The sequence below is a fragment of the Carassius carassius genome, chromosome 24, assembly GCF_963082965.1.
Source record: "Carassius carassius chromosome 24, fCarCar2.1, whole genome shotgun sequence".
NCBI classification, from domain to species: domain Eukaryota; kingdom Metazoa; phylum Chordata; class Actinopteri; order Cypriniformes; family Cyprinidae; genus Carassius; species Carassius carassius.
In genome coordinates this window covers 30,901,680-30,929,640 of record NC_081778.1, presented here as the reverse complement: position 1 = coordinate 30,929,640, position 27,961 = coordinate 30,901,680, and the positions used below count along the sequence as shown (strand labels likewise).

Here is a 27,961-nt window from a genome sequence, read left to right as displayed (position 1 = left end):
ACTCGAACTAAACCAGTGAAGATGATGTATCAGGAATCAAAGTTTCCTCTGGCCTTCATCCCAGAGTTGAACAGTCAGGTTCTGGAGCTGCCGTATGTCGGGAAGAATCTCAGTATGGTGATCATCCTTCCTAATGAGATTCAAGATGAAACCACTGGCCTTCAGAAGGTGAGACTGCACTGTTTCTGCTGCTATATATAGTATATGGTGTTAGGGTTAGGGTTAGGGTTCAATATATGAAATTGCTTAAGCTTATAAATCCAACATCATATTTGTTTTGCTAATTTATAAGGCCTTTTTTTAATGAAAAAAAAGTTGTTGACAAACAACTACATTCCTTCTGTAATCCAACTGATAGTATATACTTGTTGACAAGTAAAAGGCCTTTTAGTATCATTTTGGAGACTTCCACCTTTAGCACGTTTCATGTGTTTTTTTGCTGAACACCAAACAAATTAAGAAGATATCTTGATCAGTATGACCACACATACTGCAAATGTAGAAATGAGCTGCAAATACACACAGACACATCGGAAAAAAAAATCCTTTTTGACAAACCTGGCTGGAACATGCTTATCGATGTCTATTCAGAAAGGTGATATTTTTGTTTATTTTAACATCCTGGTCATATGACTCCTTAGGTTTTTGGATATTATTAGCCTAAATAAGCTGATTACAATGACTGGGAAGTTATTCGTACAACTGTGGTTATACAAATAGTAATCAATACACTAAGAAGACATGGTTACTACACCTTGACTATAATAAAACTATGGTTAATTTTCCTAAGGGTTGTTGGGGACCCCTTGAAACATTTCCATTGTGGTCTGTGTTACTAGCAATGCTTTTTAGTATTTGGTTGCGTTGTGAGTATTTGCATTTGTCAAACTGATGAAGATGTTTCCTTAATTTGCTGGTGCTTTTTCTATTTGCATGTGTTTTGTGAAGTTGCAGTGACTTGAGGTCTCTTGGTCACCATAAAAGTTACATGATTAGTGCTGCATAAATGTATAAGTTATTGAAGAGTTGTGTTCGAGTTACTATTGCATTTTGTATAATTTTATTGCATTATGTTTTCGATCTATCCGAACACAAAAATGATCACATCATTGATGCTGTACAAGCAGACCTCAATTCATATTCAAAGACACATGACCATTAACACTACTCTCTCCTTATCCAGCTTGAAAAGGCACTGACCTACGAGAAGCTCATGGAGTGGACCAAACCCAGCAAGATGCTTCAAGAGCAAGTTGAAGTATCTCTGCCCAGATTCAAGATGGAGGAAACCTATGACATGAAGAGTCTTCTGATCAGCATGGGGATGGAGGATGTGTTTGACCTGCAGAAGGTGAATCTTTCAGGCATGTCACCCAACAATGACCTGGTGGTGTCGAAGGTGATTCATAAAGCCTTCGTTGAAGTAAATGAGGAAGGAACAGAAGCTGCTGGAGCCACCGGTGTCATCATCGAAGGATTCTCAATGCCATTACCCCCGAAAACCTTTATTGCAGACCATCCCTTCATTTTCTTCATCCGTCATAATCCCTCCAACAGCATTCTGTTTTATGGACGCTTCTGTTCGCCTTAAAGATGGTAATGACTGTGTGATAATACAAGCTTTGTGTGTTTCAATGATGTTCCTCTGATAAATAAAGTCTCTATTAAATAATTGATTGAACTTGAGTATATATAAAGTACATAAATAATTGAGTACTGAGTTCTGAGCAGACTGCAGCTACAGAATGGAAAAACATCCATATGTTTTTGGAAATAATTTGATCAACATTTTTATGCTTCTAATAGGTTGCTTTATACAAGGAAAAAATTCTAAGACTCCCAAACCATTTTGGTTATATATTGATTTTATTGATATTAATGATGACAGAAAAATGGATTCACATCTCTTGTGATAGAGTTGAAGAAAAAAATATGTCTTTCAATTCACTTGAGTATTTATATACAGTCAGGAATGGACGTAAGTATATGAAAATGTATTTAAAATAAATGTGGCGTGAACACTTTATCGCCTTTTTTCACAAAAGCTAGATCAACTTGTCATGATGTTAAAGAAGTGCATATCTTACATACTGTATATGAATAATCATTTCAAGCATTCTGTATGCTTATACACAGTAAATAGCAAGCGGACTAAATAGGGCTGTGAATGTTTATGTGGTTGTCAACGAATTGGACACAATATTTTATTCCAAATTAAATATCTTCAATACATTTTGGCTTTCCAAAATGTATTTTTTTTATTTTTTATTGTTGTGTCTTCTGTGATTCCTGTTCTTTTCTGACAGCAAGGCACTTCAGTTGGAAAGCAGCATTATTCCTTATTTCCTTACAGGAATCCAGAAAATGTGCAGCTCATGAGCATGAATGTGGCATGTATGATCTAGTTGATACAAGAAATCAGCTGACTAATACAGAGGTAGACTGGCAAAATGCAAAAATAACAAACTTAAATGTTTTAAATACAAAATACTTTTTATTCAAATGCATTTACATACAAAATACTATTTTGTATTTCTAATAAGTATTTTACATACATATATCTGAAATACTGCCCATCCCTGTAGTACAAATAGGCTTATACTTATATATAATTATATAATTATATCAGATAAGGAAAAGGTGTTTCATGAGGCATGTATCAACAACACATGACCTGTTTTACACAACCGAACATCTGACTTGCCCACATAGTGAAAACTACACAGTGGACACACTTCACTACATGATAAGAACTGTAATTAAATAAATGTCGTTTAGAAGAGCAGTTGTGCTAGGGGTTTGTGGTTGGAGGATTATTATTTATCTAAACTGTTTCACAGAGATGCCTAATTCCACCCTCAACAGCTGATCTGTTATTGGTTTGTACAGACATTGTGATTAAACATGACTAGTTATAATTAATACAATTATGATTCATCTTTCTTGTATTCAGCTTTTGTTTCTTCGCCTACATACTCTTCATTTACTGTAAAGAAAGAGTGAATTGAAGAATGAATCACTCAGTTTAAGTGCATCAATTAATAGTAGAAACAGTAATTTGGATTTTACAGGAATGCCAAACTTGGAATAAAGGGTATTTGTTTTAGGGCGAGGCATCATTTATTAAAACTGACACCAATAACTGTCCATTCATTCACCTCAGACACACTCGGAAACTTCATCATTTCTGCTGATTATTCCAGGTAATGATGATAAAGAACTATGTTAAATGTACTTTTCTGTATATGAAATGTACAGTACACAGTATTATGCATTAGTGATTGAAACAGATGTAATAGAGTTAACAGCTTGTGTTAATGAATAAGAAGGAACTCGCACAGGGCGGAAAGGTCTCAACCGTCGCGCACCCTGTATAAAGCGAGAAACCGGTGGATGACGACCCACTGAGACATCACCTATATACTCATGCTGAGCTGAGATAGCTGCCACATAAACCTTCAGGGTGGCTGGTGTCAATCCATCCGAAAAACGGTCCTGAAGAAACTCCAGAACTGAAGCCACAGGGCAGTAAACTGGATCCACATTATGAGTTTCACACCATGTCATAAACAGTTTGCACTTGAAAGCATATAAGCGTCTCGTAGAAACTGCTCTAGAGTTCAGTATAGTCTCGGTAGTTTCAGCCGAAAGACCGGGACATATCAACTCACTCCGCTCAGAGGCCACGCCCACAGATTCCACAGATCTGGCCTCGGATGCCAGATCCGTTCCTGTGCTTGCGATAATAAATCCCGTCTGAGGGGAATCTCCCACGGAGAGCCCGCTAACAGATTGATGAGATCCGCAAACCACGGCTGTGTGTGCCATCGCGGAGCCACCAGCAGCAGCTGTCCCACTCTGTCCCGCCGTATTCTGCATAATACCGCTGGGATCAGACGAATCGGGGGAAACGCATACAAACTGGTCCTGGGCCAGCTGTGAGCTAGCGCATCCAGACCCAGGGGTGATGGAGGGCATAGGGAGAACCATAGCGGGCAATGCGTAGTTGTGCTCGACGCGAATAAATCCACTTTCGCTTCCCCGAAAATCCGCCATAGGTGATTCACCGTTTGGGGGTGTAATCTCCATTCCCCCTGTTCCAGAGCCTGTCTGGATAGTAAATCCGCTCCGAAGTTCAGTCGTCCGGGGATGTGAACAGCCCAGATCGACAGAAATCTGTCGTGAGACCAAAGAAGAATACGTCTCGCCAGCCTGCACAGGGGGCGAGAAGAACGCAATCCTCCCTGATGGTTCAGATAAGCCACGACCGCAGTGTTGTCCGTTCTGAGAAGCACATGACGGCCGATCAGTAGACTCGAAAAATTTATGTGCCAGCTGCGTTGTGCCGCTGTCCACACTCCGTGGGCTGGGCGCCCATGACAAACAGCTCCCCACCCGGTCAAAGACGCATCTGTCGTGACAGTCTCTCGGGAAGCACAAATTCCCAGCTGAACCCCGGTGAGGAGAAATTCGGCTGACGTCCATCGTTTTAACGACATCACACACCTCCACGTCACCGAGATCGTTCGATGCGGAGGACAACGGGGTGAAATATTCTGTCGTTTCGTCCACCACTGAAACGGGCGCATGTAAAGCAAACCGAGATGAATCACGGGAAGCGCCGCCGCCATTAGACCTAACAGTCTGAGGCACAGTCTCACCGTCACTGTGTGACCCGCCCTGAAGTGCTGAATGCATGACGTAATCGACTGGGCGCGCGGGAGAGAAAGCTTTGCTGTCATCGCGCGAGAGTCCAATTCTATTCCCAGAAAAATAATCCGTTGAGAGGGGACTAACACACTTTTCTGGAAGTTCGTGCGTAAACCCAGGCTGTGTAAATGATTCAGCACAATATGAGATTCAGCTTGAGTCTGAGATTGCGCTAAAACCATCTAATCTTCCAGATAGTTCAACACACGGACGCCCCGGAGCCGCAATGGGGCCAGAGCTGCGTCCATGCATTTTGAGAACGTACGGGGAGCTAGCGCTAAGCCAAAGGGAAGAACGCGGTACTGATACGCTTTGCCCTCTAAAGCGAATCTGAGGAACCTCCGGTGTCTCTCGATGATCTGAATATGAAATTAAGCATCCTTCAGATCGATCGTGACAAACCAGTCATTTGGTTGAATCTGAGACAAAATAGACTTTCCCGTCAACATCTTGAATTTGCTCGACCTGAGTGCAAGGTTCAGACCTTTCAAGGTTCAGTTTTTTGGTACCACAAAATAACGGCTGTAAAACCCTGACTCCATCTGAGAGGGGTGTACTTCTTCTATAGCCCCTTTGCTCAGTAGAGCTAACATTTTCTGTCTCAGCACCGCTATGTCCATCGGTTTCATCACCGTGGAGAGAATTCCACGGAAAGGGGACGGGCCTTTCCGCAACTGAATGGTGTATCCCTGACAAATTGTGCGTAACACCCATTGAGAAATGCCGGACAAGCGTTCCCACGCGGCCCGAAACAATATTAGCGGTCTCAAACTGTTCGTTTCCTGCAACGCTGTTGCACACATAGAGATGTCCGGGCACGAAAAACTCACGGTGTTCTAGCACAGGGGAAGTATATGCATAGCAGTCGTTGCATCTCATTGTACGTAATCCTGAAACGTGTCCACGGCAGGAATTAGGCCAACAGATTGAGCATCGGGCTCTGCCGCTAGCGAAATAGCGGCGGCTGTGCGAGCCGTCATGACGGGCCGTTCGATGACGACCCTTTGAAGCACTCCTCGAGCTCTAAAAACTGGATCGTGCAGAGTGTCTGAGGAAGCGATTGGTGTTACAGTTCGCTCCAATGATGTTCGAGTCGCTGTTTGCGGCGAAACAGTCAGGGTTTGAGAATGGGGACTGCAATGAGAGTGTTGGATGCGCGAAAGCGGTCCAACAGCGCTCTCTAGCGGAGGGCACAGTCCCTGGCAGGCAGCGAAAAAATCAGGAGCTGCTGTTCGTGCCCGAGAACGAGAGGCATTGGCCGTCGAACTCAGGTTCAACCTTTTTCGTTGGCGTTGTTGAGCCGGTGGAACAACCCTAGGGCCCCAATCCTTGCGAGGGGGCGCCATAGGTGAAAGCTCTTCCCGAGGGCACTCGTTGGCGGTGAGAGGAGGTTGAGCGAGAGCGCGCGGGCGCCTGACGGCGTTCAACCTCTCTGGGTCTGCGGGGAATCAGCTGGCGGAAAGCGGCTGATTGCTGTTTCGTTGCTCTGAATTTCTCCACCACTGAAGTGACAGCCTCTCCAAACAAACCGTCCTTAGACACAGGGGCATCCATGAGGAAAGATTTATCCTTTTTCTTTATATCGGTGAGATTAAGCCAGAGGTGGCGCTCAACCGTAATTAATCCAGCCATGGAACGGCCCACTGCTCGAGCAGTATGTTTGGTAGCGCGAAGGGCCAAATCAGTTGCTCGCCGTAATTCCTTAACCGCCTCAGGTGTAATGCCCTCCCCTTCGTCCAATCCTTTTAACAGCTCCGCTTGGTAGGCCTGAAGGACCGCCATAGAATGAAGCGAAGCAGCCGCTTGTCCAGCGGCCATATAGGATTTCCCCACTAGACTAGACGTGACTCGACACGCCTTCGAGGGGAGGAGGGGGCGAGACTTCCACGCCGCGGCCGAATTAGGCGCAAGATGTTCGGTGAAAGTCTCTTCCACCGGCGGTATCGCTGTATAGCCATGGCCCGCCATGTCCGAAATGGTGGCGAAATCCACAGCCGCAGCGTTCATGATGCGCGCCGAAAACGGCTGTTTCCAGGACCTCGAAACCTCCTGGTGGAGATCCGGGAAAAAGGGTAAAGGCCTCCGGGGCTGCGCAGGTGTCCGACTAATTAGGAAACGGTCGTCCAGCTTCGAAGAAGGTTGGGCCTCGGCCTTCTCAACCTCCCATTCCAGCCCCAAGTACCCACTGCACGGGAAACCACATCCAACAGCTCACTGTAGGAGGGGGAAACACGCCTCTCCTGTCCACTAGGAGGGAGAGGGCTCGTGTCGGCCGCGAAGTCCTCAGACCCCGAGGCCGCAGTGGAAAGAACGTCGTCATCATGGCGGTCACAACCGAAGGAGATGGCACTACATGCCTCCGGTATGGGCCATAAATCCTCACAGGAAAAGACGACAGGTTCAAAGGTTTTCCTGTGTATTAGGGTAGGGGAGAGCGAGTGATGTGGAGAATAATTTTCCATCGCTGAACTGTCCTCAAACTCCATGTCACACGTGTCACCCCAAGCTATCACCTCGTGCGGTGCCTCGGCAGTCGCAGAAGTGGTGTGGCGGGGGTTAGACGCGGCGACATCGGAGAACACATCTACCCTAGAGCGAAGCACCCTGAGCCGCAGGCTATCGCAATGGGGGCATGAAGAAAGGCCGCTAAGCGCCTCCTGTGCGTGGTGTAAGCCTAGGCAAACTACGCACCTGTCATGAGTGTCCCCCTTAACGATGTACCTGGTACACGGGTCCTTGCACTTTTTGAAGCTCATCGCGTCCGCAGAGAGGAGTATACTGCTCGTAGATGATCACTGAGAACGCGAGACAATAGGGCACAGAAGATTCGCTTCGTACTGAAGGAATGAAATCTGAGGTAAATGGCGCGCGGCACCAGGTGTATATATATGCTTACGCATTCTGGGCGGTGCCACATGCTATTTAGCCAATAAGATTGGCGGGATGGTATAGGGCTTCAGACATTCGTCAAACCGAAGGTGTTCCCATACGTGGTGACGTCACCGCAGCATCGAAGTGACCTATGAAAGGGAACCAGCTTTAATGTGTTTTGCTGCATTTTAGGTTGAGCAAAATGTTTTCAAAGACCATGTTTGGCTTAATAACTCTATGAGTTGAATTATTAAATAATCTGTCTCAAAGCTCACAACGCAGATCTAATAGAATCGTAAACTTAATAGCTAAATAAAATTTTCTTTAAAGTTTCATTCACAATGTTGTTTATCTTAATACTGCTAACAAAATCAAGTATATCAAAACTTTAAACTGAGAAACTAGTCTAGAAGAGATGAAATTGAGTCATGTGTGTGAATCAAATCAAACCAATGCGCAAAATGAAAAATGTCATTTTGAATTTTAGAAAAGATCAAGAACTTGTTGCCACAAGGAAGTGTCAGTGATGCAACAAAACTGGTCTTGGTGAACGCCATCTACTTCAAGGGGAACTGGGAGAAGAAATTCCCAAAGGAAGCCACCAGAGATGGACAGTTTAAGCTGAACAAAGTAAGCTTTTTACTTTACAACAGTCATGAAATAAGAGGTCTTGTGACATCTTTGATGCTTTACAGACTCACACTAAACCAGTGAAGATGATGTATCAGGAATCAAAGTTTCCTCTGGCTTCAATCCCAGAGATGAACAGTCAGGTTCTGGAGCTGCCGTATGTCGGGAAGAATCTCAGTATGTTGATCATCCTTCCGAACAAGATTCAAGACGAAACCACTGGCCTTCAGAAGGTGAGATGACACAGATATGGAGTGTGTTTTTCATTATTTGGAATTGTCAATTAATGCCGCATTAATATATAAGTCACTGAATAATCTGTATGACTGTATGCATCATTAATGTATTTTTGTATTTAATGAGTGGGGAAGTCGTGGCCTAATGGTTAGAGAGTCGGACTCGGAATTGAAAGGTTGTGAGTTTGAGTCTCGGGCCGGAAGAGGAATTGTGGGTGGGGGGAGTGCATGTACAGTGCTCTCTCCACCTTCAATACCATGACTAAGGTGCCCTTGAGCAAGGCATCGAACCCCCAACTGCTCTCTGGGTGCTGCAGCATAAATGGCTGCCCACTGCTCTGGGTGTGTGTTCACTGCTCTGTATATGTGTGTGTTCACTGCTCTGTGCGTGTGCACTTCGGATGGGTTAAATGCAGAGCATGAATTCCGAGTATGGGTAACAATACTTGGCTGAATGTCACGTCACTACACTTTTAAATGAAAAACAATTAACAAGACTCTCATTATCCAGCTTGAAAAGGCACTGACCTATGAGAAGCTCATGGAGTGGACCAAACCCAGCAAGATGCTTCAAGAGCAAGTTCAAGTATCTCTGCCCAGATTCAAGATGGAGGAAACCTATGACATGAAGAGTCTTCTGATCAGCATGGGGATGGAGGATGTTTTTAATGAGCAGAAGGTGAATCTTTCAGGCATGTCACCCAACAATGACCTGGTGGTGTCGAAGGTGGTTCATAAAGCCTTCGTTGAAGTAAACGAGGAAGGAACCGAAGCGGCTGCAGCCACCGGCATCGTCGTCCTTGGTGCAACAGCTTTAAAGCCAGAAGACCCAAAAACCTTTATTGCAGACCATCCCTTCCTTTTCTTCATCCGACACAATCCCTCCAACAGCATTCTGTTTTATGGACGCTTCTGTTCTCCTTGAAGATATTAATGACGGAGTGATGATTCTAGCTGCATGTGTTCCTCTAATAAATAAAGGCTGTAGGAAATAACTTAGTGAAATTGTCTGTATGTGTTTACAGCACTGATTGTTAAATTCTGACACAAAACAGAAAACAGAATGGGAAAATATCTTAATATTTTTGGATTAATCTGTTCAACGTTTAGTTTCTTTATGCTACTACCAAAACTTATGTACTTGTAATTAGAGTGTAGTACATTTTAAAATGCTCATAATCACATTAGTTACTTTTTATGGATTATATCATTACATATGATTCACACAATGGCAGTAAATTCGTATTTAAATTAATTGATTTGCCCTAATTCTTCTTTTTTCTCTTATAAATTTTCTTTCCTAAATATCCGACTGCGTGCCATACCATTTAGTTTGAACTATATTCACAAATGTCACAAAATGTTGCAAACCATGTAATGCAGGGATTTCCCATTTTTTTCTTAAAATATTTATCGTCTGCAATTTGTAAGTAATCTACCCTGCACTGCTAATAGATTACTTTATATAAGTGAAATTATCTAAAGTCCCAAGCAAGATGCACAGAAGCAATTTGTCAAAGAGCCAACAACATTCGTAACCTACAGTAGCAGATTGATTAGACAACTAGATTAGGAACCAAACTATATATATATATATATATATATATATATATATATATTTTTTTTTTTTTTTATTATTATATGAATGTAATAAACTGTGCAACAAAGAGACAGCTTAAGGTAGCAACAAGTGTTATGCGGTTATGCATGTGTATCTGCTATGACATCAAAATTGTGTTTCATTGTTGTATATGAAGCTGCTTGAAGTGCACTTGTTAGTAGACTCGCTCCCTTGGTCACAATTAAGGGCAAGAGGGTCTGTCAGAATAAATGTCCCTCTTTTTAATTGTTTGTATTCAGAAGTTCAAGAGTGTGTATCTAAAAGATAAGTGGAAAGCACACTATAAAGGCTATTTTTAAGAGAAAATGACCAATGGTTTCACTAGAGAAGATCCTTATTACTCAACTGTGAGCGTGACTTTTTTTTATTCTGGAAGTGAACTACTCCAAGAGGTTTAGAAAAAAAAATAGATGTTTGAGTAATTCATATTTAACCTGATTTAAAAAATATATTTATTTAATGTTATCTGCATTATATTTCATCTGCAAGAATATTGTTAAGTTATATAAAGATACGTATTATCGTAAACTTTTAAATGCATCATGCAAACACATGAGGATAATTTTTGAAAGCACTTTAGAATACTGTTATGTCATTCTACTGTTAACTAACAGGAAACTCTGATTAATTCATTAGTAAATAATAGTTCTCAATTAAAAGTGGTAGTTAATTTTTGAACTACTATATAAAGGTTTGTAATTAATGTGAAAAATGCTAAATGTATAAATAATTCCAAAGTGAAGATCATTGTAAACCACTAGCATTGACTCAAGTATTAACAAATGCTTCAGAAGGATTACTTATTATTTGGATCAGTATTTTAAAGTCAAATAGCACGATAACTCCCTAAGCTTTTGAGGTATAAATAAGGTTTTGGATAGTAATGACTCAAGTGCTACTACATCCCTCTAAAGAAATTACTAATGATTTGGATCAGTATTCTAAAGTGAAGATCATGGTAACTTATAGTAATGACTCAAGTGTTACCAGATCCATCGGAAGGAATTTCTATCCAGAGATTTACAAAATGCTCAAAAGCTTACAATGAGTCATCATGCTTTTCACTTTAGATTAAAATTATTAGTAACTATTTTAGAAGGATGTAGTAAAACTTGAGTCATTAACATCCAATACTTCATAAAACCCTCAAATGCTTAGAATGATTTCAGTCATTACTAGAGTTATTAGAGTTATTCACTTTAGAAAACTGATCCAAATAACTATGACCTTCATTTTAGAATTAATTATATATCATGCATTATTCATTTCTATTATGAACCTGCATATATTAGTTCTAAGTAGTTCTCTGGGAGGTATGAAAAATACTAAAATAGTAATACTGATTATCTAATAGTGAACTAACACATTCGACTAAGCACTGTTACCTACAAATTAATTAGTCAGATTTCCTGTTAGTTAATAGTTGTTATAGAGTGCTAATATTGTGCTACACATTTGCTCCTGTGTAGTTATTCATTAATAACTTGCAGATCAACATGGCATTTTTCTCATATAGCTATCATATAGGAAATGAACTGAAATTAAATGTAAGGATTTTAACTGTAACCAGATGATTGACAGGTTAGTTTAAATGCCTGCTACACACTCAGAAGTATGTACTTAATTTAGGGCATAAGTAGTCAAATTGGGACTGCTGAATGATGCTTAATAATAGCTTGATCACTAGATGGGGATAGAGCTCTTTTAAACTCTGAACCTTTTCTGTCCATATCAATATTTGTTGTCTAAAAGTAAGGTTAAGTGATATTGCATCATATAATATGTGTCTTTGATCATGTGTTTAGACATTTAGTTTGCTAGTTTTTAAAAGCATTTTATTATTAATACTAAATCGGGCATTTTAGTTAGATATATGCTACATATGATTGCATGCAGGCTATGTTAAATGCAATGTGCATTTATGTTTAATAAGAAATTAAAAAGCAAGCAATAATATGCAATAGGCTAATATCTTTCTGACATGTTTTGTGTTTGGCAACAATTCTTTTAACCTTAACTGATGAGTACTTTTCAATTCTAAAAACAGCTATGCTGGAAGACGTACCTTTTTCCATATTCCAGGATGACAATGTCAAGATTCATCAGGCTTAAACTGGGAAATAGTGGTTCAGGGAGCATGAGGAATCATATGCTAGAGTCAACTTTACAGAGCAAAAAAAATAAATTATGCAACTATTGATGGAAATAAATGTTGTGAAAGTGTCATGAGTCCTACCTATCACCACCAGAGGGCGCCATTTTCCATTATCCCGGCCTCATTTACCTTTACTCCACACACCTGGTCACAAACTCTTCACACCTGTTCACCCACTCACTCACACACGCGCACACACACACACACACACCTGTTGCCCATTGTCACATATTCTCCTGGCTGTGTTAATTGTTATTGTGTTTGGCACTGTGTAGCAGAGCCAGTAGGGGTAAACAGTTTTTCACAAGTTCATCAAACAACCGCAGTAAGAATTTTCATCAAGCACGGTGAGTAATGGCTCCTCCTGTTATTGTTGTTTGCACCTCTTGCCACATGTACAGTTTATCTATCTCTGTCGCTGATGAGGGATTCACATGTGATAAATGCAGGGAAATACCTTCAGTGTGTCTTGGAGGGGTGATGTTTCAAAGTCACACCACCTTGCTACTGGGGTTCCTCAAGGCTCAGTACTTGGACCACTTCTCTTCTCAATCTACATGACATCATTAGGATCTGTCATTCAGAAGCTTGGCTTTTCTTATCACTGCTACGCCGATGACACCCAACTCTACCTCTCATTCCAACCAGATGACCCGACGGTAGCTGCTCGCATTTCATCCTGTCTGAGTGACATCTCTAGCTGGATGAATGACCATCACCTTCAGCTTAACCTTACGAAGACAGAACTCCTGGTGATTCCAGCTAACCCATTGCTTCATCACAACTTCTCTATACAGCTGGGCTCATCAACCATTACTCCTTCGAGGACAGCTAGAAACCTAGGAGTTGTGATGGATCATCAGTTAAGCTTCACAGACCACATTGCTACAACTACCCGGTCCTGCAGGTTTGCCTTATACAACATTAGGAAGATTAGACCCTTCCTGTCAGAGCAAGCAACCCAACTTCTTGTCCAAGCTCTTGTTCTCTCCAGACTGGACTATTGTAATGCTCTCCTGGCGGGCCTTCCTGCATGTACTTTCAAGCCTCTGCAATTGATCCAGAATGCAGCAGCGAGGGTTGTCTTCAATGAGCCAAAAAAAGCTCACGTTACTCCTCTCCTCATCAGGTCACACTGGCTACCAGTAGCTGCTCGCATCAAATTCAAGGTACTGATGCTAGCCTACAAGACGACCACTGGCACGGCACCAACTTACCTAAACTCATTGGTTAAATCTTATGTGCCCTCCAGAAGTTTGCGATCTGCAAGTGATCGACGCCTTGTGGTACCATCCCAAAGAAGTTCAAAATCACTCTCACGGACCTTTTCCTGGACTGTGCCCAGCTGGTGGAATGACCTCCCAATCTCAATTCGTACAGCTGAGTCTTTACTCATTTTCAAGAAACAGCTAAAGACTCATCTTTTTCGCCTGCACTTAACCAACTAACACTAGCACTTTTCCTTTTCTTGTCTTTTAATTAAAAAAAAAAAAAAAAAAACCTACCTTTGCGTTCTATACTAGACTAACTGAGACTTGTCATGGCACTTGTATACTGTTGTTGTTCTCTTGTTGACCTGACTGCTTCTATTGTTATCATTTGTAAGTCGCTTTGGATAAAAGCGTCTGCTAAATGATTAAATGTAAATGTAAATGTAAATAGTTAGGCTGACAGAGAATATTTCAGAATTAGAGACACGCATCCAAACTTTAATTGAGGACAGTAAGAATGTTAGGGCTCTAGATACGGCTTTGGATGCGTCTAGCTCAGGGATTTCTGTACATTGTTTGGTTCCGGAAACAGAGCCCCAGCAGCAGGGCAACTGGGTGACGGTGAGGCAGCGTAGTCGTGGGTCAAAACACCGCTCTTCTGTTCCGATCAAAACATTAAACAGGTTCTCCCCACTCAGTGATGCACCCACTGAGAAACCTGATGAAAGTGCTCTAGTTATTGGTGATTCTATTGTATGGAACGTGAATATAGAGACACCAGCCACCATAGTCAAATGTTTACCGGGAGCCAGAGCGCCTGACATCTTGGCAAATTTAAAAGTGCTGGCTAATGCTAAACGTTAATACAGTAAGATTGTTATTCATGCCGGCGCTAATGATGTTCGACTTTGCCAGTCGGAGATCACTAAAAATAACATTAAAGAGGTGTGTGAACTTGCAAGCACGATGTCAGACACTGTAATATGCTCTGGTCCCCTCCTTGCTTACCATGGTGACGAGATGCATAGCAGATTGTCATCACTCAATGGCTGGATGTCTAAGTGGTGCCCGCAGAATAACATGGGTTTCATAGACAATTGGACGAGCTTTTGGGGCAGACCTGACCTGTTTAAAAGAGATGGTCTTCATCCCTCCTGGGGTGGCGCCACTCTTCTCTCTAGAAATATGGCAAATAGTCTTAGTGTTTATACTTGACTAACTGGGGCCCAGGTCAGGAAGCAGACAGACTGGCTAAACCGACCGTCTGCTAGCTGCCTCCCGTCACAGAGGTCAGTTAATTCTCAGCACATAGAGACTCTTTCACCTAGATATCACACTATAGAGACTGTGTCCGTTCCCCGAACTAGAAAATACAAAAAACGTCCAAACCAAGTTAAGATTAACAATTTAATTGAGGTTCAACAAATAAAAAACAGAAGCAATATGGATAAACAAATGATAAAGCTTGGCTTATTGAATATCAAATCCCTTTCTACGAAAACACTTTTTGTAAATAATATGATCACTGATCATAAAATAGATGTACTCTGTTTGACAGAAACCTGGCTAAAACCTGATGATTACATTATTTTAAATGAGTCCACCCCCCAAGATTACTGTTATAAACATGCGCCGCGTCTAAAAGGTTAAGGTGGAGGTGTTGCTTCAATTTATAACAACGTTTTCAGGATTTCTCAGAGGGCAGGCTTCAAGTATAACTCGTTTGAAGTAATGGTGCTTCATATAACATTATCCATAGAAACAAATGTTAATGATAAATCCCCTGTTATGTTTGTACTGGCTACTGTATACAGGCCACCAGGGCACCATACAGACTTTATTAAAAAGTTAGTTCTGGCTGCAGATAAAGTCTTAATAGTTGGTGATTTTAATATCCATGTTGATAATGAAAATGATGCATTGGGATCTGCATTTATAGACATTCTGAACTCTATTGGTGTTAGACAACACGTTTCAGGACCTACTCATTGTCGAAATCATACTCTAGATTTAATACTGTCACATGGAATTGATGTTGATGGTGTTGAAATTATTCAGCCAAGTGATGATATCTCAGATCATTATTTAGTTCTGTGCAAACTTCATATAGCCAAAATTGTAAATTCTACTTCTTGTTACAAGTATGGAAGAACCATCACTTCTAACACAAAAGACTGCTTTTTAAGTTATCTTCCTGATGTAACCAAATTCCTTAGCATATCCAAAACCTCAGAACAACTTGATGATGTAACAGAAACTATTGACTCTCTCTTTTCTAGCACTTTAAATAAAGTTGCTCCTTTACGCTTAAGGAAGGTTAAGGAAAACAGTTTGACACCATGGTATAATGAGCATACTCGCACCCTAAAGAGAGCAGCCCGAAAAATGGAGCACAGCTGGAGGAAAGCAAAACTAGAGGTATTTCGTATTGCTTGGCGGGAAAGTAATATATCCTACAGAAAAGCATTAAAAACTGCTAGATCCGATTACTTTTCTTCTCTTTTAGAAGAATTTATTCCAGGTATTTATTCAATACAGTGGCTAAATTAACGAAAAATAAAGCCTCAACAAGTGTTGACATTTCCCAACACCACAGCAGTAATGACTTTATGAACTACTTTGCTTCTAAAATCGATACTATTAGAGATAAAATTGCAACCATTCAGCCGTCAGCTACAGTATCACATCAGAGAGTGCACTATAGACCCCCTGAGGAACAGTTCAACTCATTCTCTACTATAGGAGAGGAAGAATTGTATAAACTTGTTAAATCATCTAAACCAACAACATGTATGTTAGACCCTATACCATCTAAGCTCCTAAAAGAGATGCTTCCAGAAGTCATAGATCCTCTTCTGACTATTATTAATTCCTCATTGTCATTAGGACATGTCCCCAAAACCTTCAAACTGACTGTTATTAAGCCTCTCATCAAAAAACCACAACTTGACCCCAAAGAACTAGTTAATTATAGACCAATCTCGAATCTCCCTTTTCTGTCCAAGATACTAGAAAATGTGGTATCCTCACAATTATATTCCTTCTTAGAGAAAAATGGTATATGTGAGGATTTCCAGTCAGGATTTAGACCATATCATAGTACTGAGACAGCTCTCCTTAGAGTTACAAATGATCTGCTCTTATCATCTGATTGTGGGTGTATCTCTCTATTAGTTTTATTGGATCTTAGTGCTGCGTTTGACACAATTGACCACAACATTCTTTTGCATAGACTTGAACACTTTGTTGGCATCAGTGGAAGTGCATTAGCATGGTTTAAATCATACTTATATGACCGCCATCAGTTCGTAGCAGTGAATGAAGATGTATCCTATCGATCACAAGTGCAGTATGGAGTACCTCAAGGCTCAGTACTAGGGCCGCTACTCTTCACGCTTTATATGTTACCCTTGGGAGATATCATCAGGAAACATGGTGTTAGCTTTCACTGTTATGCTGATGATACTCAGCTCTATATTTCTTCGCAGCCCGGTGAAACACACCAATTTGAAAAACTAATGGATTGCATAGTCGATATAAAAAACTGGATGACGAGTAATTTCTTACTGCTAAATTTTGAAAAAACAGAGGTGTTAATTATAGGACCTAAAAACTCCGCTTGTAATAACCTAGAACACTGTCTAAGACTTGATGGTTGCTCTGTAAATTCTTCGTCATCAGTTAGGAACCTAGGTGTGCTATTTGATCGCAATCTTTCCTTAGAAAGCCACGTTTCTAGCATTTGTAAAACTGCATTTTTCCATCTCAAAAATATATCTAAATTACGGCCTATGCTCTCAATGTCAAATGCAGAAATGTTAATCCATGCATTTATGACCTCAAGGTTAGATTATTGTAATGCTTTATTGGGTGGTTGTTCTGCACGCTTAGTAAACAAACTACAGCTAGTCCAAAATGCAGCAGCAAGAGTTCTTACTAGAACCAGGAAGTATGACCATATTAGCCCGGTCCTGTCAACACTGCACTGGCTCCCTATCAAGCATTGTATAGATTTTAAAATATTGCTTATTACTTATAAAGCCATGAATGGTTTAGCACCTAAGTATTTGAATGAGCTCCTTTTACATTATAATCCTCTACGTCCGCTACGTTCTCAAAACTCAGGCAATTTGATAATACCTAGAATATCAAAATCAACTGCGGGCGGCAGATCCTTTTCATATTTGGCGCCTAAACTCTGGAATAACCTACCTAACATTGTTCGGGAGGCAGACACACTCTTGCAGTTTAAATCTAGCTTAAAGACCCATCTCTTTAACCTGGCATACACATAACATACTAATATGCTTTTATTATCCAAATCCGTTAAAGGATTTTTAGGCTGCATTAATTAGCTAAACCGGAACCAGAAACACTTCCCATAACACCATATGTACTTGCTACATCATTAGAAGAATGGCATCTACGCTAATATTTGTCTGTTTCTCTCTTGTTCCGAGGTCACCGTGGCATCCAGATCCAGTCTGTGTCCAGATCAGAGGGTCACTGCAGTCACCCGGATCCAGTATGTATCCAGACCAGATGGTGGATCAGCACCTAGAAAGGACCTCTACATCCCTGAAAGACAGCGGAGACCAGGACAACTAGAGCCCCAGATACAGATCCCCTGTAAAGACCTTGTCTCAGAGGAGCACCAGGACAAGACCACAGGAAACAGATGATTCTTCTGCACAATCTGACTTTGCTGCAGCCTGGAATTGAACTACTGGTTTCGTCTGGTCAGAGGAGAACTGGCCCCCCAACTGAGCCTGGTTTCTCCCAAGGTTTTTTTCTCCATTCTGTCACCGATGGAGTTTCGGTTCCTTGCCGCTGTCGCCTCTGGCTTGCTTAGTTGGGGACACTTCATCTACAGCGATATCGTTGACTTGATTGCAAATAAATGCACAGACACTGTTTAACGTAACAGAGATGACATCACTGAATTCAATGATGAACTGCCTTTAACTATCATTTTTGCATTATTGACACTGTTTTCCTAATGAATGTTGTTAAGTTGCTTTGACGCAATGTATTTTGTTTAAAGCGCTATATAAATAAAGGTGACTTTGACTTTGACTTTATTCGTGTTTTGCATTTCGACTGCTTCTGCTCTTGCTCTTGTTATCTGATTCTGTTTAGTTTTTGCCTTGTTGGCCTTTTTGTTCATTAAAGAGAAGTCTTTCCCTGCATTTGGACCCAGACCCTGTTATTTCCTCGGCGCCTTCCGCCACGCCATGACAGAAAGTGCATGTCAATGTTGAGTTTGAACCATTATTTAAATACAACAACTCTTTTGGCCAGGCAATGTATTTAATTGACTATACATGTTGTTACAATCTGATACAGTTTTATTTTATTTTTTTATAATGAATAACCACAGACAATTGTAAAATAACTGTAAACTCATTAGTCAAATGTGACACTTGTGCAATAGAAAATACATTGTTTGGGTCAAAATTACTGATTATGCTAAAAAATCAAGATCATGTTCCATGAAAATATTTAGTAAATTTCCTACTGTAAATATATTAAAACGTATTTTTTAATTAGTAATATGCATTGCTAAGAACTTAATTTCAATAACTTTAAAGGTGATTTTCTCAATATTTAGATTTTTTTTGTACCCTCAGACTCCAGATTTTCAAATAGTTGTACTTGATCTTGGACAAATATTGTCCGATCCTAACAAACCATACATCAATGGAAAGATTATTTATTCAACTTTAATGTGAGGTAGAAATACCAATAAAAAAAAAATTACCCTTGTGGCTGGTTTTGTGGTCCAGGGTCACAAATGTGTTGGAAACAAAACCTGATATATCATACAATAACATCTTGGCTTCAATTTAAAACACAATACAGGTGCATCTCAATCAATTAGAATGTCGTGGAAAAGTTCATTTATTTCAGTAATTCAACTCAAAATGTGAAACTCGTGTATTAAATAAATTCAGTGTACACAAACTGAAGTAGTTGAAGTCTTTGGTTGTTTTAATTGTGATGATTTTGGCTCAAATTTAACAAAAACCCACCAATTCTCCACAAATTAGAATATGGTGACATGCCAATTAGCTAATCAACTCAAAACACCTGCAAGGGTTTCCTGAGCCTTCAAAATGGTCTCTCGGTTTGGTTCACTCGGCTACACAATCATGGGGAAAACTGCTGATCTGACAGATGTCCAGTAGACAATCATTGACACCCTTCACAAGGAGGGTAAGACACAAACATTCATTGCCAAAGAAGCTGGCTGTTCACATAGTGCTGTATCCAAGCATGTTAACAGAAAGTTGAGTGGAAGGAAAAAGTGTAGAAGAAAAAGATGCACAACCAACCGAGAGAACCACAGCCATTTACCAAGAAATCTTGGAGCACTTCATGCTTCATTCTGCTGACCAGCTTTTTGAAGATGTTGATTTAATATTCCAGCAGGATTTGGCACCTGCCCACACTGCCGAAAGCACCAAAAGTTGGTTAATTGACCATGGTGTTGGTGTGCTTGACTGGCCAGCAAACTCACCAGACCTGAACCCCAGAGAGAATCTATGTGATATTGTCAAGAGGAAAATGAGAAACAAGAGACCAAACAATGTAGATGAGCTGAAGGCCACGGTCAAAGAAATCTGTGCTTCCAGACCACCTCAGCAGTGCCACAAACTGATCCCCTCCACGCCACGCCGAATTGAGGCAGTCATTAAAGCAAAAGGAGACCCTACAAAGTATTGAGTTCATGTACAGTAAATGAACATACTTTCCAGAAAGCCAACAATTCACAAAAAATAAAATGGGCTTATTAAGTATTCTAATTTGTTGAGATGTGAATTGGTGGGTTTTTGTTAAATGCGAGCCAAAATCATCACAATTAAAAGAACCAAAGACTTAAACTACTTCAGTCTGTGTGCACTGAATTTATTTAATACACAAGTTTCCCAATTTTAGTTGATTTACTGAAATAAATGAACTATTCCACGACATTCTGATGTATTGAGATCCACCTGTATTTGATAACGTAACAGTCTGATTTCACCAACTCTCGAGGTCAAATCATGTATTCACAAGCCTCAGTCACTCCCTCACAATTATGCAGTATTTTACCTTTATTTTAAAGCAGGTAAATGATTTCACAACAGCGTCAGCCTAACCGTAAATGAAAAGTAACAAATATGAACATTTCTTTTCTATAAGTCTATGACACAATCTATAAAATATTCCAAAGAAAACACACATCAGATATTAATTAGGTTACTCAAATGTATGAATATATATGTGACCCTGAAGCACAAATGCAGTCTTAAGTCGCTGGGTTATATTTGAAGAGTACAGATGCAAAAGCCTCTAAGTGCCATCTGAAATTTTCATCTAAAATTAGGATTTTTATCAAGCTCCTATGCTTAGGTTGAGTCATTTTACTTTAATGGCAATGTGAAGGTCCTTTTCCAGGCTATTAGAGTGAAATAACTGAACATAAATATAGGAGCCTGATAAAAATCCTAATTTTAGATGAAAATTTCAGATGGCATTTAGAGGCTTTTGCGTCTGAACTCTTCATTTGTAGCAATAGCCAAAAATACATTGTATGGGTCAAAATTAATGATTTTTTAAATGCCAAAAATCATTAGGATATTATGAAGATATTTTGTAAATTTCCAACCGTAAATATATAAAAACATAATTTTTAATCAGTAATATGCATTGCAAAGAACTTCATTTGGACAACTTTAAAGGTGATTTTTCTCAGTATTTAGATTTTTTGCACTCTCAGATTCCAGATTTTCTACTAGTTGTATCTCGGCCAAATATACATTAATGAAAAGCTTATTTATTCAGCTTTCATATGATGTATAAATCTCAATTTAGAAAAATTGACACTTAAGACAAAACAAAAGGTTTTGTGGTCCTTTTTTATATTTATATTATATTTAACAGATATTTATAAACTTTGTGAAATAACCCAAAAAAATAAATAATCAGTGCAAATAATCAGAGACACATTAATTGATATATGACTATATATTTAAGTAAAAATATAATTAATTCATGCATTCATTGAAATAGTATAAAATTACTTTAAGTGCAATCCTAGTGTGGGAAAAAACTATCTAAGCCAAAAACTGAAATGTTTTGCAAGAACATTTAGTGGTTTGCATATTCTTAACAGGCATTCTTTAACTTCAAATGAAAACATGGCACAAAACCAAAGACACGCTGATTACACAAGGCCTACTGTATGATGGTGAAAGCGTGTTTGAACACTAGTGTCTACATGCGGTCACACCCAAAATGACTCACGGTTCTGACTTATTCTACCTTTATTTTAAAGTAGGTAAGTTACTTCACAACCATTCACATGTATATGGGTGGCCTGACTGACAGAGTTGTATGACTGTAGGCTATATATGATTAAGAGCATGCAAATATGACCATTGCCACATTTTCATGATCTAATAGGAAAATATTTAATAGAGAATGCACGTCACTTTTTGATGCCAGCTTTTTGAGCAATTTCACTATGCAACATTGCCGAGGTGAAACACAGGGCCCACGACTGATCTAAAGTATCTAGATAGAAATTTGTTGCCAATTCTCAATGAAAAATTGCCCAAAGCATCATTGCTCAAAAAAGTTGCTGTGTGTATCATCACCTTAAGGCTCCTTTGAGAAATAAATCATGCACACCGGATGCATGTTTATTTATTTTTTATAAAAGAAATTATTATATAACAATTTTAGGAACAGCAAAATTCAAACGGTGCATGGTGGTTAAAAAATTCTTTCTGACTTGCTCTCCTCTGAGCATGATGGGAAATGACATGATGACCACTCAGTTTAACTCTTTGGTTCGATTTCTGATCATCAACTGTATGCTTTTTCACCTATGACACACCTTATTATAAGGAATGTTGTTTATTTAATCTGCTACTTCAGTTAGCTAAATTTAGTATATATAAATGCAGATATGGGGAAAATAAGAACTTGTTTGCTTATAATAAGCATTTGTTTGTTATTAGAAGTTTGGAAAATAAGAAAGTTATTATTAGTGTTGATGATTGTAAATAAAAAAGGTACCTACTTCAACTTAAAAACTTCAGATTAGTTGCTGCCTTAAATGTTTAATTATAATCAACTTTTTGAGTAATTTCAACTTAAATTACATCAACTCAAAAAATCTATTTGAACTTTACATAACTTCTTAAAAACAAAAAAACGTATTTTCTTATGAAGCACAAGTTGCCATGACTTACTGATCATATTATAGTGTTGTAATTGTATATCCTAATATCCTAAAAAAATTTAAATGCAAAAAAATAAAAAATACATACATTTTTATGTGTTTAATTATGCATGAACAATCATGAAAGTGGGATATCTGTATAAAACGTTTTTTACAGAACTAAAAAAAAACAAAATACAGCTATCGCTTCCACAGCAACAACTACTAAAATATGTTCTAAGAACATTTACTAACATTCACATTAAGTTATGAAAAACATTTTTTAGACCGTTCTCTGAAAGTTCAAGTTAATGTTTTAAAAATGTTTTCTTGGTTATGCAAACAGTAAGGAAACATTCCATCTTATCTTAATAAATTGCAAACATAATGGGAATGCTACTTTTGAATTTTCTCCCAACATTCTGAAACAACTAGTAACATTTAAAAAATGTTTCAAGAACACCCTAAACTCAACATTCCAGAAACAGTATATAGAAAATGTTTTTATGCTAACGTTCTGAGGACATTATTAAAGACCAGATAACTTTTAATGAACATTCTATTAACGTTACTGGAAGTATGTTTGTTCATAACTTTGTCTTTGTTACCGCAGATCGCTGATCTCCTGTCAGATGTTGAAACACCACCCTGACAACACTTTTCCACCCCACCCCTTGGCTTCATCCGCCCACATTCCCCTCCTCATTCAGCTCTGGAAGTTTACAGGAAGGCTGGGCTTTAGGGCGAGGCAACATATATCAGAATCAAGGTGAATTGATTCATCTCAGACACACAAGAAACGTCTTCACTTCTGCTGAACACTCTCGGTAAAGCTTTTAATTCACTTCTCTGTTTGTTTGAAGTACTATTATACAGTGATTTAAAGGATTTGAGTAAATGTAATTGACTACTTAAGTAAGTTTTTGTATACTCTGTAGAAGATCAAAGATATTAGCAACTTTTGCTCTCTGCTTCACTACATTTTTGAATACGTTTCTGCATTCTTTAGTTCATTGCATTTCTAATGAGTGTTGCAGTTACACCTTACATTTTGCATGGCACCAAGTTTTTCTGCTGCAGTTTATTTCTGCTACAAAAGAGCTGATATTGGGACTAAACTATTGTTCTAATGTTAGAAATGTGATGCCATATGAGACATAAAGCATCCATGTTTCTTTGACAAACTTGAGATGTTTATATGAAATGACAACTTCTTTTTGAAATTATTGTCACATTATTTACTCTTTTCTTTCTTGCTCAGCTTGTGAAAATGGAGCCTTTGACTGCAGCAAACACCCAGTTCTCTCTAAACCTGTTCAAGAAGATCAGTGGAGAAAACGCATCAGGAAATGTGTTCTACTCTCCAATCAGCATCTCTTCAGCTCTGGCCATGGTGTCGCTCGGAGCAAAAGAAAACACAGCAGCACAGATGTTTAAGGTGAACTCACGCAACCTGAGTTTCTGCACCTACTGTAACTGATAGAGAGAGAGAGAGAGAGACATAGAGACAGAGGGATAATAAGACCATGAAGTGACATAAGCCTTTTGCACAAAAGATATTTAAAGGAACAGCTCACCTGGAAATGAACACTGCATTATTTACTCGCACCTCACTGTTGCAGCTTGTGGAGAATATTTCCAAGCTGCAGTTATGGATTCATGTTCAGTGGGCGTTATTTGTTAAGCATTCACAAGAAGCTTGTCGTTCCAAATCTGTGATTTATAGAATATGACACTAATTCATTCAAGTCCCCTAAAAAGGCTTGTCATCCACGTAAAACAATTGTATGAGTCGAGGACAATGCAGAGACTCTCAATGGGGAATCGGTTCAGCACTGCAGCTGGAATTGCTCACCAGTTCAGTCAATCAGTCAGTTTTCACTTAAAAGCTGAGGTGCATGAGTTCAAATCAGTCAGGCCTACGATCAATCAGTTCTGAAAAGAAATACAAAACCTGTGCTAATTGAAAGAAAGCAAGCTGATAAAACGACTAAATCCATAATTTGGTGATAATACAGCGTAGTGAGTGATTTACATAAAAGGCTGGGAATGCTAAAAGGATTTAATTTCACTGTTATAATGCTGTGTAGGTCTTGGGCTTTACCAATCCTCCCAAACCCGACGCAGCGACTCCAGCATCTCATCAACAAGCCCAGAAGCCCCAGATGCCCTGCGGTGTCAAAGGTCAGCATGGACCGTCAATGACACAACAAACTCAGAAGTCTGAGATTCCTGCCGAACTCAAGGTTTGAGTATTTACATGAATCACTAACCTCATGACTTGCAATGACAGCTGTATTTGCCTGTTTGCTGGGTTCATCTGAATAAGTTTGATATAACTGATACAAACAGAAATCTCCTGCTCCACCAACACCTGGACAAAAAACTGAGGACCAAATTCATTCCAGCTTCAACAAGCTCATGAGTGAACTGAAGAAACCAGGAGCCCCGTATGTGTTGAGTCTCGCCAACCGTCTCTACGGAGAACAATCCTACCAGTTTGTTGAGGTAAGACTCAAAGCAAGTAATTAAATGTTTGCTCATGGTATTAAAGAACAAAGTTCTGGAAATGATCTCTAATTCAATTAATTTGCTCTGTTACAGAAATTCCTCAATGATGCAAAAAAATACTATGAAGCCGGACTGGAGAAAGTGGATTTCAAGAAGAAATCAGAGCCTGCGCGAGTCGACATCAACAAATGGGTGGAGAAAAACACTCAAGGTGAAAACCAGCATGAACTTAATTTTTAAAACACCTTTTTTGCTTATCTTTCTGTCATCTATTACCTCTCGTAGGATAAAAAGCTTGAAATGTGAAGTCCTCCTAGGTTGTTTGGAACAGTGTTTTTAGTATCGTTGAGATACTATTAGAGTGTTTCCTTCGTAGGAAAGATCAAGGACTTGCTCCCACTGGGATCCATCGATGCATTGACGAAACTGGTCTTGGTGAATGCCATCTACTTCAAGGGGAACTGGGAGAAGAAATTCCCAAAGGAAGCTACCAGTGATGAACAGTTTAGGCTGAACAAAGTGAGATTTCTTGCTCTTGTACAATTAGTATATTTGAAATGTAATATGGAGGAGTTGTGACGCGTTTCAATTGATGCTTTGCAGACTCAGACTAAACCAGTGAAGATGATGTATCAGAAGGCCGGGTTTCCTCTGGCCTTCATCCCAGAGATGAACAGTCAGGTTCTGGAGCTGCCGTATGTCGGGAAGAATCTCAGTATGTTGATCATCCTTCCTGATGAGATTCAAGATGAAACCACTGGCCTTCAGAAGGTGAGATGGCACAGATTATACTTAATTCAGCAGATTTATACAGTACTGTGCAAAAGTCTTGAAGCGTTTTGGAGACATTGCCACAGTTCTTCTGGATTGAGTCTGTCTCAGTTTGTTCTGTTTCTTCCAGACTGACAGATGATGATGAAATCAGATCTCTGTGTGGAGCACTGGCTGCTGTCAGACTCCTCATGCAAACAAAAATCTCACCAGATTATTACATTTAATGGTAAAAGATAGAAATAAGTGACTTAAAACCATTTTTGTTGGTGAAAACACCAGTGGCCTAAGACGTTTGCACAGTAGTGTACTTCATTAAAAAATAAAGGTCCCAAAAGGGCTGGTTTGCAGCGAAGCCACAGAAGAACTGTTTTTGGTTCCCCAAAGAACCTTTCAGTGAACAGTTCTTAAAAGAACCAGTGTGAAGAACATCGAAAGAACCTTTGGATTTTGGATATGCCATAGATGGCGTTTCATTATTTCCTAATGGCAAATACACGCGCCAAGTTCTTATTTATGTTGGTTTCTTATGGTTTTAAAACACACATTAACATGACTTTCCTATGCAGCTTGAAAAGGCACTGACTTATGAGAAGCTCATGGAGTGGACGAGACCTGAAGTCATGCGTCAACAGGAAGTTGAAGTATCTCTGCCCAGATTCAAGATGGAGGAAACCTATGACATGAAGAGTCTTCTGCGCAGCATGGGAATGGAGGATGTTTTTTCACTGCAGAAGGTGAATCTTTCAGGCATGTCACCCAACAATGACCTGGTGGTGTCGAAGGTGATTCATAAAGCCTTCGTTGAAGTAAACGAGGAAGGAACCGAAGCGGCTGCAGCCACCGGCGTCGTCGTGATGACCCGATGTCTGAGGATCTCGCAGGTCTTTAACGCAGATCATCCGTTCCTCTTCTTCATCCGACACAATCCAACCAAGAGCATTCTTTTCTACGGACGTTTCTGCTCTTCGTGAGCGAATCCTGCGCTGAGAGACCCGTCCAGCTAGTTTAGTTGGTTTATCTGGTTAGAATGCATAGGGAAGACTCAGGACAACTACAAAAAACTGTCATCTTTTAGTATAACAAACATTTGTAGAAACATTTATATGTGCCAATGGTATCAGACTTAAAACTTAAATTAAATTAATAGTATTAAACTTTTTAAAATGATATGTGGTACTGTAATGGCTATGGTTCAGCCTCAGGTAAGACCTGCATTATAATTATTTAAACTGCATGAAATCCTTTGTACTGATCATTTTAGATCAGGGTTATTATTGGTAACTAAAATTCTATTTGAAATTAAAAAAAAATGTAATATAAAACTTATTTTAGCTAGTGCCAAGGCTACATTTCTCATTTTTGTACTAAAATAGTACTAAAATAGCTAAACTAAATAATCTAAAACTTATTAATAAAAATAAAAAAAAATAAACATGAAATGACAAAAGCACAAATTTATTAAAACTTAAAACTAAATTATAAAAAAAAAAAATTCAAAATGAATGAAAACTGAAAATATAAAAATATTTATAATAAAATATAAATTATACTAAAATAGCATTTCAATTGAGCATTACAGTTTTTTGCTGTAATCACCCCAAGCCTAAACTTTTAACTTTTTACATTTATGATAAATGTTATGACTCTTGACATGTTTAAAATTGAAGATATTAAATGCATTACAGTTGTCCTGGTCTTATCTATGGTTGATAGTTCAGATGTTGTGGTTTTTGATGGCTCTCTGCATGTCATATGTAATCATAAGCATCAATACACTTTAAGCACTTGTTGTTTCCTGCACTAAATAAAGCTTGAATGAGTTGAATCATCTTTATGCCAAAGCTATAAGACAATAAAACCTGTTTTTGTTTCAAATCTTTATTGGAATTTAATAATTGATCTCTGGTCATTTAGGCATTGTGTAAAAAATTCACATAAAACTGGTTTCTGAATTTTATGGGGACAAAACAGAGAGGAATATAAATTAATACTGTAGTTAGACCATATTTTATATATATATATATATATATA

General features: G+C 39.2%; 1 protein-coding gene across 10 annotated transcripts in view; it reads left to right on the top strand.

Annotated features, from left to right (window-relative positions):
- LOC132103438 (leukocyte elastase inhibitor-like) overlaps positions 1 to 27,755 on the top strand; it is a 45,364-nt gene extending 17,609 nt beyond the window's left edge. For 6 of the 10 annotated variants that reach the window (XM_059508548.1, XM_059508543.1, XM_059508545.1 and 3 more), the window contains 2 exons: positions 1 to 168; positions 1,184 to 1,627. In XM_059508548.1, coding sequence (XP_059364531.1) covers positions 1 to 168; positions 1,184 to 1,591 — 576 coding nt within the window. In that variant the 3' untranslated portion in view covers positions 1,592 to 1,627. Of the gene's footprint in view, positions 169 to 1,183; positions 1,628 to 8,068; positions 8,212 to 8,276; positions 8,445 to 8,958; positions 9,391 to 23,330; positions 23,473 to 23,906; positions 24,084 to 24,735; positions 24,892 to 24,997; positions 25,154 to 25,249; positions 25,368 to 25,532; positions 25,676 to 25,759; positions 25,928 to 26,496 lie in introns of those variants that run through there. The other 4 variants (XM_059508541.1, XM_059508542.1, XM_059508539.1 and 1 more) reach the window with 3 other exon arrangements.
- The last annotated feature ends 206 nt before the right edge of the window (positions 27,756 to 27,961 follow it).